At 42.2% G+C, this 15,924-nt stretch overlaps 1 protein-coding gene across 1 annotated transcript in view; it reads left to right on the forward strand.

Moving 5' to 3' along the window:
- The window catches only part of DMD (dystrophin), a 3,625,631-nt gene that overhangs the window by 1,553,734 nt on the left and 2,055,973 nt on the right, over positions 1–15,924 (forward strand). Inside the window, exon 30 of the mRNA XM_082246191.1 lies at positions 9,035–9,196. Coding sequence (XP_082102317.1) covers positions 9,035–9,196 — 162 coding nt within the window. The remainder of the gene's footprint in view (positions 1–9,034; positions 9,197–15,924) is intronic.

A 15,924-nucleotide genomic window follows, 5' to 3' on the forward strand; every position in this document is an offset into this window, starting at 1 on the left:
AAATTATTCCGCCTAGATCTATTTTCTAGATCATCCAGCTTTTACCAGATATCGCTATGGGAGTTAGAGAGACGTGCAAAGGTAGCAGAATTGTCTGTACTGTCATCCTATAAAGAGGAGATTCTCTCCTCAATGTGTGATCCTCTGAGCCTGTGCCTGTAATTCAAGGTGCAGCTGCTCCAGACCCCTCTGTACAGCAGTATCCACTGTAGCTGTCAGGGTTGGTGTTGTAAGGGCTACAAAAGCCTGAGCAATGCCAGTGGGAGAAGAAGCAGGGTCAGGGGCCGCACTGTCAAGTGGTGGGGAGATCTGTCCTCAGAGCCTGGGGTGGGCACCATCTTGTCTGTCGTGGCCAATGTGTCTCCTGAGGGCTGCAGTGTGGACAGGGCGGATCGGCTGTTGGATTGCTCCACAAACCTATCCATCAGGGTCCCAAAAGGTAGGAGATATGAACGGTGATCTTCCAAAAAGGTAGCTGGCTTGCGAAGAAGGCGTTTGAAAGATATGCAGTGGCAGCCGAGTCTGTTCACCTCCTCATGTGGAGCCGGAACCGGAAGTCCACACAATTTCTTTAAAGAACATGCTTGGAGGATGCCCTAACCCTGCATGTAAATTGGTACCCCTGTACAATGTTCTAAAGCAAGACAGAAATTTACAAGTTTAAAAAAAAAATACAATTTAAATTGCTGCTAAATAATTTTCCCCACACTGTTTTCTTTTTTTGTTGAGTCCCCCCTAACAATCCTTACCAGACCCCCTAGGGTAAGGGCTGGTATAGATGTTAAGTGGCATCTGGCTGCTTTGTTCACAAACAAAATTTAGTGGCTGGGATTCCCATCAATATCCATACTAGACCCTTATCCTAGATAAGAGTCTGGTATTGATTGTTATGGGGACCCCACAAAAAAGATAATGTGGGTTGTATCTCCTGAAAATACTTAATAGACCCTTATCCTTGATGAGGGTTGGTATGGATTATCAGAAGGTCCCCACACAAAAACCCACATAGAAAATGTTATGGGGTCCTCCTCAAAATCCATACCAATCTTTTTTGGGTATGACATTTAGGAACCTACTCTTTTTAAAAAAAAAAAAAAAAACAACAAGAGTGAGGGATCCTCAAAAATCCATATTAGTCCTCATCCAATTATGCAGCCTTTCTGGCCAGAATGTACTTTACTAGGGGTGGGTACCTCGTTTTCCCTGATGGTGATGGGGACAAGGGCATCTTCCCTATATCCCTGGCCTGGTTAATGTGTGGGTCCTTGGGGGAGGGGGGTGTTTATCAGAATGTGAAGGCCCCTCTAAAATAAGGGAGTGTTCAGATATCTATTTCCCATGTAAATAGGTAAAGGGTACATAGAACTCTTGGTTACTCATCCATAAGAAAAAAAATAAGTATTGAATAAACACACCACACATTTGACAAAGACAAAAATGCCCCATGGTGTAAATGTTTTGTCAATTACATCATCCAGTGATATGTATATACATGAAAATCATGAACAACAATGCTAGGCAAAACAAAACACGTGCATCACTAACACATTGGAGTTAATTTACTAAAGCTGGAGAGTGCAAAATCTGGTTCAGCTGTGCATGGTAGCCATTCAACTTCTTACTTTAGCTTGTTCAATTAAGCTTTAACAAAAAAACCTGGAAGCTCATTGGTTTCTATGCAGAGCTGCACCAGATTTTGCACTCTCCAGTTTTAGTAAGTAAATCTGCATGTGCTACTGGCAGACTCTCATTACAGACAATATTTTCCACCCCAGCAGCTAGGACTCTGTGCAGGCCAGTCAAGTTCCTCCACCTCAAACTCGCTCATCCATGTCTTTATGGTCCTTGCTTTGTGCACTGGTCCAAATCATTTGGTGGAGGGGGGATTATAGTGTGGGGTGTTTTTCAGGGGTTGGGATTGGCCCCTTAGACGCATAGGGCGTCAGCATACCAAGACATTTTGGACAATTTCATGCTCCCAACTTTGTGGGAACAGTTTGGGGATGACCCCTTCCTTTTCCAACGTGACTGCGCACCAGTACACACAGCAAGGTCTATAAAGACATGGACTTAGCATGGGTGGTGGAAAATTAACTTCAAGTGCAATAATTTACATTATAATGCTAACTAAAACATATAAAATTAAGTGTAACAATCTAAAAAATAAAATAAATAAATGCTCAACTGGTGTGAACCTTCCAACTAAAAAGTTTTTGCACTTAAGTTAAATTGTATGGCAAATATCTGTAGAGGGGTTCCACCATCCCTGTTAAGTTTTGAAAAAGATGTATGCCTTATTTTCCTTTTGATGTGTATTACATGTGAAAGTGCATGTGAGGCACTGATAGGAACTGATAGGCAGCACTAATGGGAACTTGTTCTCAGCACTGATTGGCACGGATGAGGCTGCACTTATGGGCACTGATTGGCAGCACCGATTGGCACTGACGAGTCTGCACTGATTGGCACTGATTGGCAGCACTGAGAGGTGGCACTTGACAGCACTGATGAGTACTGATAGGTTGCACTGATAGGCAGCACTGATTGTCAGCACTGCTGGGCACTGATTGGCAGCCCTCCTGGGCACTAATACAGCACTGATGGTTACTAATAGGCGGCATTGGTGTGCACTGATTGGTGGCACTGATAGGCAGCACTGATAGGCACTGTTAAGTGTCACTGATAGGCACTGATGAGGCAGCACTTGTAGACGGCACTGGTGGGCACTGATAGGTGGCACCGATGGGCACTGATGAGGTGGCACTGGGGGGCACTGATAGGTGACACTACTGGGCACTGATAGGTGGCACTGATAGGCACTGTTAGGTGTCACTGATGGGCACTGATGATGCGGCACTGATAGGCGGCACTGGTGGGCACTGATATGTGGCACGGATGGGCACTGATGAGGTGGCACTGGTGGGCACTGATAGGTGTCACTACTGGGCACTGATAGGTGGCACTGATAGGCACTGTTAGGTGACACTGGTGGGCACTGATAGGCGTCACTGGTTGGCATTGATGAGGCGGTACTGGTGGACATTGATAGGTGGCACTACTGGGCACTGATGGGTGGCACTGATATTCACTGTTAGGTGACACTGATGGGCACTGATGAGGCAGCACTAGTGGGCACTGATTGGCAGCCCTCCTGGGCACTAATATTCAGCACTGATGGCTACTAATAGGCAGCATTGGTGGGCACTGATAGGCACTGTTAAGTGTCACTGATAGGCACTGATGAGGCTGCACTTGTAGATGGCACTGGTGGGAACTGATATGTGGCACGGATGGGCACTGATGAGGTGGCACTGGTGGGCACTGATAGGTGGCACTACTGGGCACTGATAGGCACTGTTAGGTGACATTGGTGGGCACTGATAGGCATCACTGGTTGGCACTGATGAGGCGGTACTGGTGGACATTGATAGGTGGCACTACTGGGCACTGATGGGTGGCACTGATATGCACTGTTAGGTGACACTGATGGGCACTGATGGGCACTGATAGGCAGCACTGGTGGTCACTGATAGGTGGCACTACTGGGCACTGATAGGTGACACTGATGGTCACTGTTAGGTGACACTGATGGTCACTGATGAGGCGGCACTGGTGGGCACTGATGAGGCAGCACTGGTGGGCACTGATGGGTGGCACTACTGGCCACTGATAGGTGGCACTGATAGGCACTGTTAGGTGACACTGATGGGCACTGATGAGGCGGCACTGGTGGGCACTGATAGGCGGCACTACTGGGCACTGATAGATAGCACTGATAGGCACCACTTATGGACACTAACAGGGGAGAGGGGGAGTTTCACATTCAGCAGATAGTGAGGCTTGCAAGAGCCGCTCAGTGTGTGTGACACTGTCATGTAATGTAAGTGCTTGCATGGAGAACCAGCTGTCAAAACTCAGCGGTGATGTCAGGGGGGGACCGGATCGAGCAGCTGACAAACACCAGCCAATGATTGGGCTGCTTAAGAAAGGGGCGGATCCACATAAACGCAGCGGCCGCCCAGACCCCATACCATTGGCTGGTGTTTGATAGCTGTTCGGTGCCGCCCACCCCTGACATCACCGCTGAGTTTTGACAGCTGGTTCTCCATGCAAGCACTTACATTACATGACAGTGTCACACACACTGAGCGGCTCTTGCAAGCCTCACTATCTGCTGAATGTGAACCTACCTGCAGGCTACACACTACTTGGATGCAGCATTTCACGGCAGCGCCCCCGGGTAGAAAACTGTGATAGTAGGGGGGGTGCCAGTGGGAGGGGAGAAATTACAGCCAACAGCACAGCCTCCTCTCCACCAGTATCTCACTACCCTCTGTGCCAAAGATGGAGATCTCGGGAGACAGTCGGCACTACACTAACAGACACCGGTGAGTAGGGTGTGCCCAGGCACACCCAGCACACCCCGTGCGCACGCCTATGAATACCACTAACTAATGCTGCATTTACTGTACACCTACTTTTCTTTAAAATATATGAGTTAATTAATATGCTCCTAAGTACAACTATTAATAAAAATATTCGGATCACAGACACAGAAGTCTATTTTAGTGAATGCAGCTAAACTGAATGCAACTAAACGCAGGTAAAAATTCAGTGTGAATGGCGGCATTGGAAAAATAATTACATGCATTTATATGTTCTTAGAAATGTCCTCTTAATGCAGGGTTGACGGTGCCAGTGTGAACGGGGCCTTACTATAAATATACAAAGAGAATATCAGACTACTGCGGTGTGCTTGAGCATTACTTAAGTGGTTCTAAAGGCAGCAAGTTTTTTTTATCTTAATGCATTCTATGCATTAGGATGAAACATATGCATTCTATGCATTAGGATGAAACATTTCTGTGTGCGGCAGCCTCCTCCAGCCCCCCCCCCCCCAATACTTAAATGAGCCCAGCGATCCTCGTCCTCCTCATTGACTGAGGCAGCAGCAGGTGCCATTGACTCATGCTGTCAATCAAGGTCAGTGAGTCAATGGGGTGAGACAGAGGGGCAGGGCCGAACCATGGCTCTGTGTCTAAAAAGACACACAGAGCAGCGGCTCAGCTTGGGTGACCCCATAGCAAGCTGCTTGCTGTGGGGGCACTCGGCAGAAGGGAGGAGCCAGGAGCGCCAGCGTGGAACCCGAAAAGAGTAGGGTCCGGGCAGCTCTGTGCAAAACCAACTGCACAGAGCAGGTAACTATAACATGTTTATAATTTTTACACAAAAAAAAAACAAGACTTTATTTTCAGTATAGCTTGCTTGCTCAAAACGATAAGTACAAATTTAAAGCCATCTGACTTTAACACTGGTTATATTAAATAAATCTACACCTTAACCACTTAAGCCCCGGAAGATTTTACCCCCTTCCTGACCAGGCCCTATTTTGCGATTCGGCACTGTGTGAATTTAACTGACAATTGCACGGCCGTGCGATGCTGTACCCAAATTAAATTGTTGTCCCTTTTCCCCCACAAATAGAGCTTTCTTTTGGTGGTATTTGATCACCTGTGTGATTTTTACTTTTTGCGCTATAAACAAAAAAAGAGCGACAATTTTGAAAAAATAACAATATTTTTCACATTTTTTTTATATGAAATTGCCAAAAAAATTTAAAAATCAAATTTTTTTAACATTTTAGGCCAACTTGTTTTCTGCTACATATGTTTGGTAAAAAAAAATCGCAATAAGCATATTTTGATTGGTTTGCGCAAAAGTTATTGTGTTTACTAACTAAGGGAAAGATTTCTGTCATTTTTGGTGTTTTTTTTAATGAGTAATGGCGGCGATCTGCGTTTTTTTTTTGTGGGACTGCGACATTGCGGCGGACAGATCGGACCCCTAACTGACATTTGACACTTTTGGGGTTACCAGTGACATTACTACAGTAATCAGTGCTATACATATGCACTGTTACTGTAAAAATGACACTGGCAGGGAAGGGGTTAACTTTATTGGTGATGCAGGGGATAAGTGTGTCCCTAGGGGCGTGCTTCTTACTGTAAAGGGGTGTGGCTAGTGATGTAACCACAGAGACATACAATCCTACATAGCAGGATCGTATGATCTCTGCAGTTACACCAGGGAGAATGACAGACGGTTGTGTTTACATCAGCCGCCTGCCTTTCTCCCTCTCCACTGGGAGATCGCGAGTGACCGGCGGACATCGGGTCCGCCGGTCACACGCGCGGACTTGTTAGGGAACAAGCGGGGACGGGCCCTAGAGGCTCTCAGGCTAGCGACGTAGTACTATGTCACTGCCTGTACGGGGCTGAACGCCGCAGTAAATAGTCGTGCAGCGGTCGGCAAGTGGTTAACAAAGACAGTGAATGCATAATCATCAGTATGTACACACTAAGCACCTAATTTTTGAGCTGATGTATTAACAGGGATATTGCCCTCAGCATCTGTTTATAATTCCTGTTTTATTTCAAAGCTGAGCTGCAGAAAAGGCAGGCAGAGTCTGATTAGTTTTTTTTTTTATAATATTTTTTATTGAGTTTTTGTTTTTCATAACAAAGAGTAGAAACAATATAAAATAGTTCAACATGTGTACAGAAGGTACATGGTAAGGGTATAAGCAAACGCATAATAAGAACATAAACAAACGCATAGTAGTCCGTTGCCACTGGTTCCAAATAAAAAGGTAGTAGAGGCAACCTACATAATATCTGAGCACAGTAATGATGTAAATAAGTACAGAGGTAAGCTCAACTGGTTAGATAGGGATTCCGTCCCCCCTAGCACCCCCCCCCCCAATGGGAACATAACGTGTCGGGGAGACGGAGCCCCTCCAATGGGTCTCATGTATTGGATGGGAATGAGCATACTTTGGTGGGAGAGGTTACAATAGGTTACACAAGGTATTCAATTGTGATATATCCAGGTATTCAAAGATAGGCTGAACTTGTGGTAGGAAAGTGAGTTAAATGCCAGAGATTTCTCTAGTTGATAATAATTAGTATTGACAATATCTATTACTTCAGGAATCTGATTAGTTGATATGGAAAACAATAAAGTTTTCCTATAGCATAATTGTCATAAGGCAACCTCTAGACACGTATTAATAATACTATACAGGTCCCTCTCAAAAAATTAGCATATTGTGATAAAGTTCATTATTTTCTGTAATGTACTGATAAACATTAGACTTTCATATATTTTAGATTCATTACACACAACTGAAGTAGTGCAAGCCTTTTATTGTTTTAATATTGATGATTTTGGCATACAGCTCATGAAAACCCAAAATTCCTATCTCAAAAAATTAGCATATCATGAAAAGGTTCTCTAAACGAGCTATTAACCTAATCATCTGAATCAACTAATTAACTCTAAACACCTGCAAAAGATTCCTGAGGCTTTTAAAAACTCCCAACCTGGTTCATTACTCAAAACCGCAATCATGGGTAAGACTGCCGACCTGACTGCTGTCCAGAAGGCCATCATTGCTGAACGAATAGGCTGTTCCCAGAGTGCTGTATCAAGGCACCTCAGTGGGAAGTCTGTGGGAAGGAAAAAGTGTGGCAGAAAACGCTGCACAACGAGAAGAGGTGACCGGACCCTGAGGAAGATTGTGGAGAAGGACCGATTCCAGACCTTGGGGGACCTGCGGAAGTACTGAGTCTGGAGGAAGACTGGGGAGAGGGAAATGCCAAAATGCCTGAAGTCCAGTGTCAAGTACCCACAGTCAGTGATGGTCTGGGGTGCCATGTCAGCTGCTGGTGTTGGTCCACTGTGTTTTATCAAGGGCAGGGTCAATGCAGCTAGCTATCAGGAGATTTTGGAGCACTTCATGCTTCCATCTGCTGAAAAGCTTTATGGAGATGAAGATTTCATTTTTCAGCACGACCTGGCACCTGCTTAAAGTGCCAAAACCACTGGTAAATGGTTTACTGACCATGGTATTACTGTGCTTAATTGGCCTGCCAACTCTCCTGACCTGAACCCCATAGAGAATCTGTGGGATGTTGTGAAGAGAAAGTTGAGAGACGCAAGACCCAACACTCTGGATGAGCTCAAGGCCGCTATCGAAGCATCCTGGGCCTCCATAACACCTCAGCAGTGCCACAGGCTGATTGCCTCCATGCCACGCCGCATTGAAGCAGTCATTTCTGCAAAAGGATTCCCGACCAAGTATTGAGTGCATAACTGAACATAATTATTTGAAGGTTGACTTTTTTTGTATTAAAAACACTTTTCTTTTATTGGTCGGATGAAATATGCTAATTTTTTGAGATAGGAATTTTGGGTTTTCATGAGCTGTATGCCAAAATCATCAATATTAAAACAATAAAAGGCTTGCACTACTTCAGTTGTGTGTAATGAATCTAAAATATATGAAAGTCTAATGTTTATCAGTACATTACAGAAAATAATGAACTTTATCCCAATATGCTAATTTTTTGAGAGGGACCTGTATATTAGTAAGGGATATTTTTTTAAGCTGTTCTTTACAGTAAATACAATTTTTCATAAGATGGGCACAGAACACACAAACTGAATGCTGTATAATGCCTACAAAAACTTTTTTTTTTTTTTTTTTAAACATTATTTGTTTTTTGAATATTTTCAGCCACTTACAGCCCAGTGTCTGCATTATCCATCTTGTCTCTAGTTACTTGTTGCTCTGACTTCATTCTCTTGACTTACACAGGCTTGGTGACCGTGACCCTATTCTCAGTACATGAAATCTCTTGAACTACATAATGAGATCAGGGAGAAGTGGGATAGGCCTCAGAACAGCAGATTACAGCATTCAGAAGAGGTTTCCTTTTAACAATTTAGCAGTGCCTTACCGACGGTCTGAAAAGAGCTTTCAGTCCCTGTTTCCATTTTAAATGACTTCACCTCTATTTATCTAATCTTTTCTGCCATTGTCAGTTTATTGTCAAGGCTGCCTTAATGAGTGTCAGAAGTCATCGTAGTTCATCCTACAAAAAGGTGTTTGCTCAAGTTTACCATGTTTTTCATGCAAATGGAACTGATAAAAAAAAAAAAATAATAACATATTTCCTTTCTTCATTTGCAGGCTGTAAGGAGACAAAAGGTTCTTGAACAAAGTATTCAGTCTGCCCAGGAGACTGACAAAGCTATTCGCCTAATTCAGGAATCCCTTGGCACCATAGACAGACAATTGACGGCCTATATTTCTGACAGAATTGATGCAGGCCACGTTCCCCAAGAAGCACAGGTAGGGTCAGGTTAACCACATGCAATTTATTTCTAATTCTGCCTAAAAATGTCCAGCTCAAAGCTAGCATTTGTCATTGAAGCTAAGGAAATGCTATGTTATAAATTTCTAAGTACATATCACTTAGTGCTTTTCATGCACTTAGGTTCACAAACTATAAAGTAACACATTTTGCATTGTATGCAGACAGGTGGAGACAGCTATGTCAAGAATCACTCTGAAAAATTCAATATTGCCTCTTCTAGAAATGCATAGATACAGCGTGTCTGTTCATTTTCACTCGGACTTGCAAAACGATTTACTTTGCTACGGTGACTATTGTTCACATGCTGTAAAGCTGATTACTGTGAATGGCCTTGTGAATCATCCCTTGGTTACCTAATCAGATTTGACGATGTGTCACTTGTGTGTGTGAGATGACCTTGCATCCTTTGTGAAATTGCAAAGTGTGATCTGTACAAAAACATGCAAAGTGTTGCTTGAGTGGAACTATTTGGCTGACTTCAGATCAGCATTAAAGTGGAACTCTAACTAAACCTTTTTTTAGGGGGAGGGCAGGAACTGAGGGGAATTCTCTCTAATAGGGTCACTAACAGCACTAAAAAAAAAACATTCCTAACCTGTTCTAACCCTTTCACTCAAAAATGAAAAGATAAGCATTTTTTGACTGGCATTTCACATTAAAGCCACAAGACCTAATCTTAGCAAAAAAAAAAAAATACATAGTATATTATTTCACTTGGAGCTACAGAGGTGTCAAAAACATTAGTGTTTATTGGTGCTTAAGTAAGATTAAATTCTGCAGTGTCTGTGGTAATGAATAAATAGTGGATTTGTCATTGGTAGAGCAGTAGTATGTAATACTGACTTACATGTGTTGAGTCTTGACTAGGCTTGCGTTTAGGCTTCAGTATCTGTGCAGGCACGTGCGTGCGTGTGTGTGCCCTGCAAATTTCTAGCCCACAACTAACAAATCCTCTAAATTTTTCACTGCCAGGGATTTGTGCAATATGTGAGTCTCAGTCCCTCGTGTGGTGAATTTATGCAATTTCCAAAGAAGGTTTGCAGAATAATAAAGATGCTTTTTTTCTTTGGATGTTTTTTTGGGGGGGCTATCCTGTATCCTTCATCTCTTTTTTAATTTAGTCCATACAGAGGGATAGAAATAAAATTTTAGGTGGAATGTGTGTTTTTTTTTTTTTTGACAGGCATTGTCAGTTACCTGTAGAGTCCTAAATTCTTGCTGGGAGCAGTTTTTTTTTTTTTTTTTTTTTCAGGCATTAAATGACAAATGGGAGAAGCAAAAGTGCTTTAAAGTTAAACTGCAGCTAAAGGCAAATTATAATACACAGCCCATTAACAGAAAAAAATAAAAAAGCAGTTTTACTGCAATATTCCCCTTTAATACAGAGCTGTCCCCTGAAGTAATGCCTTGCCAGCCAGAATCATTCAATCCACGTTCTCTCAGCCCAAGCTATCATGCACCTTTTCCTGTAGCAGGGTCATTTATCATGCAGCTTGGGCTTAGCATATTATTGCACTGCCCTCAAGTGAATAAATGAGAACTCTTCAGTGCAGTAATAAAGTACCTGTCAAAAACTGCCTTATGTTTTTATTTACTTTTGAATTTTTTTTTGTAAATGAATAGGGGTCATTCCTGATTATGACATTGTACCCCCCCCCCCCCCCTTGTGCCCTCACAACCACTGGGCCAGGGTTGAGGTGAAAAGGTTATTGTCCTCATTAACATGGTCCCCCCCATGTTCAGGGCTTGTGGCCCGGTGTGGTTTAGGGGGGAATGCACACTCATCCCCACCTTTCCTGGCCAGCTGGGCTGCATGCTCAGGTAAGGGTCTGGTATGGATTCTTGGGGGACTGTATGCCATTTTTCTTTGGTGTGGGGTTCCCCTTAAACTCCATAACAGACCAATGGGCCTGGTATGGATTTTGGGGGACCCCATGCATTTTTGTGGGCTTTTTTTGGCATGGGGGGTCCTTCTTAAAATCCATACAAGATCTGAAGGGCCTGGTATGATTTGGGGGGGACCCCCTGCGCTGTTTTTTTTTAAATGTCGGATTTTTTGTTTACATTCTACTGTCAGCTGGAAATCCCCTGCTGACAGTAGGGATGACTCATCGTTGTTAGGATGCCAGCATTTTTTTACAGCATGCTGCAGCGCAGCCATGGGCTGTGTTGCACTGTGGATGGGTCACAAACAAATTGTTTCCTTTGTGTCTCTGTGACGATAGACCTTTTACCATGCAGTAAAATGAATTCACCCTTAGGCTTTGACAAAAAAATTAAAAGCTGATTGGTTACTATGCACAGCTGCACTAGGTTCTGTGTTCACCTATTTTGTAAATCTCCCTCACTTTTTCTGTAAAAATAGATCTTGGCAGGGTATGACAATGTGTTTCCTTAACCCTTTCTCTGTGGTGGAAAGTAAAACTAAACAGAGTAGCAAGGAAAGAGAGTATCTATCTAGGACCAATACTAACTAGACAAAACAGAAGGGAGGGAACAGAGAAATATACCAAATACGATAAACAAGACAAAAGACAGGTCTGGCAGCATCCCTTGTGACCACCATGACTTGCTGTCTTGGGGATCATGTGACCAGGAAGCAATCAGTGTGTCTCTAGATTGTTTGTATTTTGCTGATTAGGTGTGCTTGGAAGTTGTAGTGCTGCTGGCCCGTGGTCCAGTAAATAAAAGCAGATAAACTTTATTCTGCATGTTAGATGAGCTCCATTTACTGCCTATACAGTAGTGCAAGGGCAGAATAGTACAAAACTGATTTATGTCTACAAAAATACAACGGTAGTAACAACATTTTCTGTATTATGCAAGTAGCTCCTGCTTGGTTAAAAAATGAAAAGCTAACTGGTTGGAGAGAGAATAGATTTGATGACTCTAATTCAACCTGGGATCCTTACCAATAGCATATTGGTTTGTGAGAAATTAGCAATTTCTCCTGGCATTCCAATGACAATGAAGTCAAGTTTCCTGCCAAAGCTATTTTTGGCTTTGATGGTTTCATAGAATCACTACCAAGTTATGTAATTTCCTGGGGGATATCTACGCTCAAAACGTGGCCTAAATGTATGAAAATTGGCATGGGAAGCTATGGTCAATATTTCTATGGAGACATGACATAGCAATACAGTGAATTTAGAAATATTCAAGATAGACATACATGGCTAGAAAATAGAAAATATTGGACAATTATTCTGACATTTTTTGTTACCTGTGTGCACACACAGCTAGATGTCCCTCATTGTCCATCCCAGAGACAGTGGTAACAAGGGCATGAAGTAAATGGGAAATGTATTGGATGGGAGCACAAACTGCAAAAAAGCCTGAAAGATGTTTTAACTCTGTGATCACTCCATCCTAAACTTAAAAAAATGTCTGTATTCCCAGGAGCACACATTACTGATCTTCCTAAAATGCCAATTTCCTTTTTGTTGCTAGCTTGGTACTTTCCTGGAACTTACCTGGAGAACATAAAAGTCAGAACTACTGATATGTATACTTATGCAGGCTTATGCTTCAGAAAGTAATAAAGCCATACACAGCACATCAACTATTTTTTTCAAGAGAGGTCAGTAGTGGTAGTCCTGATGTTCTTTCAACTCTCAGAAAGGAATTATTTTAATAATTATTGGCTATGTGTAAAGGTCAGTGGTCAGGATTGGAGGCCAATAGCTATAGTAGTGAAGGTTCACACAGAAAACAGCAGGATAATGCACAAGCAGGTCCCCCTGGTGGGTGATGCAGGCTCATCTGAGACACGGTATCTAAGCATTAGCCAGTCTTCACCAGACCTGCTGATGGTGAAGATGGGTTTCACTGCATACTAGTACCAGGTTGTGGTCCTCAGATCCACCCCACTGGGAGGAGAGCAAGTTGGGGTCCGATAGTAGATGTATTAGGTAGGGTTTAAACTAAAGTCAGTAAACAAGCCAGAGGCCAGAAACATATGGATGCAGGTTGGGATCAAGTGGAAGTGTCGTTTAAAAAATAGCCAAAGATTGGTAACGCATAGTTGCAGTTTGGGATCAAGCACAAGTGTAGCCAATGAACAAGGCAAAATTTGGTAATGAGTGGTAATGAAGATACAGATGGAGACAGGAGTGCAAGGAGCAAGATATTGGCTGGTGAAGAGCACAATAATTTGGCAAACAGGAATTGCAAAGGCATGGCTTAAATAGAAAGTGTGGAGAAGCATGGAGTTCAAGGTTCACCTTGAAAAAAGACAGAAGGTAAGGTTGTCCAAGGGATCGGGCACAGAAAATGTCAGGTAGCACAGTAAGAAGAGCTACTGTCAGACTCAACAGAGGTTCTGGGTTCAGATCTGGGTCCTGAAATTATGGGCTTTATTTACTAAAACTGCAACTCTGTATATAAACCAATCAGCTTCCAGGTTTTATTGCCAAAGCTTAATTGAACAAGCTGCATTTAGAACCCAATTGGCTATTATGCACAGCTGCACCAGATTCTTAGTGCACCAGTTTTTGTTTCTCTAAAAGTTCATCTACAGATTTTTGCCACCTAGACACAAAGAGCTCTTTCACAGAGGCATTGAAAATAGGTGGTTGGATAACATTTTTACTGCTTCCTGGCTGCCTATCAATGTCACTCAAAATTGTTAAAATAAGGAGCGGATGGAGGGGTACACATTGCTGGATTAGCATTGGCTTGTACTGCATTGCAGCAAGACGAAAAAAAATTCTGTAGGAGTTCGGAAGGCTTTGACACTTTGCAGTAGCTTCCATCCACTTTTGTTGAAATGTACTACAATACAGCATGTTTAAAGTGCAGTTTCAAATCAGCAAAAACAATAATTTCCCATTTAGGCATTGTAAAAATTTAGGAAAAATTGAACGCAATTTTAACGTCTGTGCAACATGTCCAAAACACTCATAAATGCGTATTAAAGTGATTGTAAAGTCTCATTTTATTTTCAATAAAAACAACAAACATGTTTTTGCACCGGGCAGCCTGGATCCTCCTCTTCTCTGGTCCCTCTTTGGCTCTCCTGGCCCCTCCCTCCCTTCGAGTCCCTTCACAGCAAGCAGCTTTCTATGGGGCCAACCACGCCAAGGCACAGCTCAGTGTATCCATTCAGACACGAAGCTGCGGTTCAGCCCCACCCCCTCTCTCTCCTCATTGGCTAACTGACTTTGATTGACAGCAGCAGGAGCCAATGGCGCCGCTGCTGTGTTTTAGCCAATGAGGAGGAGAGTCCCTGACAGCTGAGACAGTCGTGGACATCGCTGGATCGAGATGGGGCTCAGCTAAGTATTAGGGTGGCTGCTGCATACAGAAGGTTTTTTTAACTTAATGTATAGAATGCATCAAGATAAAAACCTTCTGATTTTACAACCCCTTCAAAGGCTACTCAGAATTCAATGCATATGTGAAAGAGCCCAAAGTTTGCTATAATAACCCTTTTTCTTGCAAATTAGCAACAAGTCACAACTGTTTTTACATAACATATCCATTGGAAGTTATAATATTTAGCACATAAAGTACCATTCATTGCTGGCCACTTGCAGAGACTGTGCGGGAATTTTTTGTTTTGTCCTAATGTGATGCTGTGTTCCTTGTCTCTATTGTACCCTGCACAAATGACCTCTGTAACGAATCATGGTTATTTTATACCGTTTCTCTACTATTCTTAATTTTTTTTTCTACAATTTATTTTTTATTAGCAGAGCTGCAATAAAACCTTCATCCTTCTGTAAATTATTCCTTTGTCTCAGTTATGTATAGGAATGCATAAATTGCCAACAGTGACACTGTTTTCACTGAATTTAAATGTTCACAATAAAGTCTGAATTACACATGGTAATGAACTGAGAAAATAAAAACAAGCTCATTATTACATTATCTTTAAATAAGAAAATCCTAAATATCACATGTACTTTACATTTAGGTGGCATATGCCTAAAATAATTGCATTATGTTTTTTGCAAAAGTGTTTGCATTCCATGAATATGTAGGGATGCGCAGTTAGCTATAGCATTAATTGTGCAGTATTTTATTTTTAAACAAAGGTACACTTTCATCTTTCTTTTACGCTGATATACTGTATTTACAGTACAAGCTATGAGCTCTGTCAGCTGTTCTGGCAGCATACATTGAATTTAGTGGGCTTGGTACACCATCATGTGGTCATTTGATTGTACTGCTTTCAATCGCAAAATGTTAGCAGTAGCCATTTAAATAGTACTATGTTTACAAGCAATGCAGGCAAGTATTTGCATATAAAATGCATACACTGCAATGTATACTGTTACAATGCTTATCATTTATTTTTAATTGCAATAATAGTCTGTATGAAGGTGTATACCTTGCTAATGGTACCTACAGCTCTTGCATGATCTACTTGCAGAACAATAACTGTAAATAAAGATTGTGTGGTAAATGTCCACATTTTTATAGAGCAAATATTGACTGGACCTATGGAGGTAGAGAGGAGGATATGCTCCAATTGGTCCAACCATTGAATCCAGAAACTTTGTAGGCACACAAAATGACTATGGGGCACTCTAGCTCTCCAAACTCTATTATAAGTGCAATCCCTTAAATAAGCTATTCTAAAGCAATTACCAACGATGTATCCTAATATTTTTTTTCAAGGGAAAAGCATAGCCTTATCAATCATTTTAAATTTACATTAAGAGACTGCATGGTATAAATAATCATATTAGTCTATATT

The sequence above is a fragment of the Pelophylax lessonae genome (assembly GCF_965119305.1).
Source record: "Pelophylax lessonae genome assembly, chromosome: 2".
In the NCBI taxonomy this organism is placed as follows: Eukaryota; Metazoa; Chordata; class Amphibia; order Anura; family Ranidae; genus Pelophylax; species Pelophylax lessonae.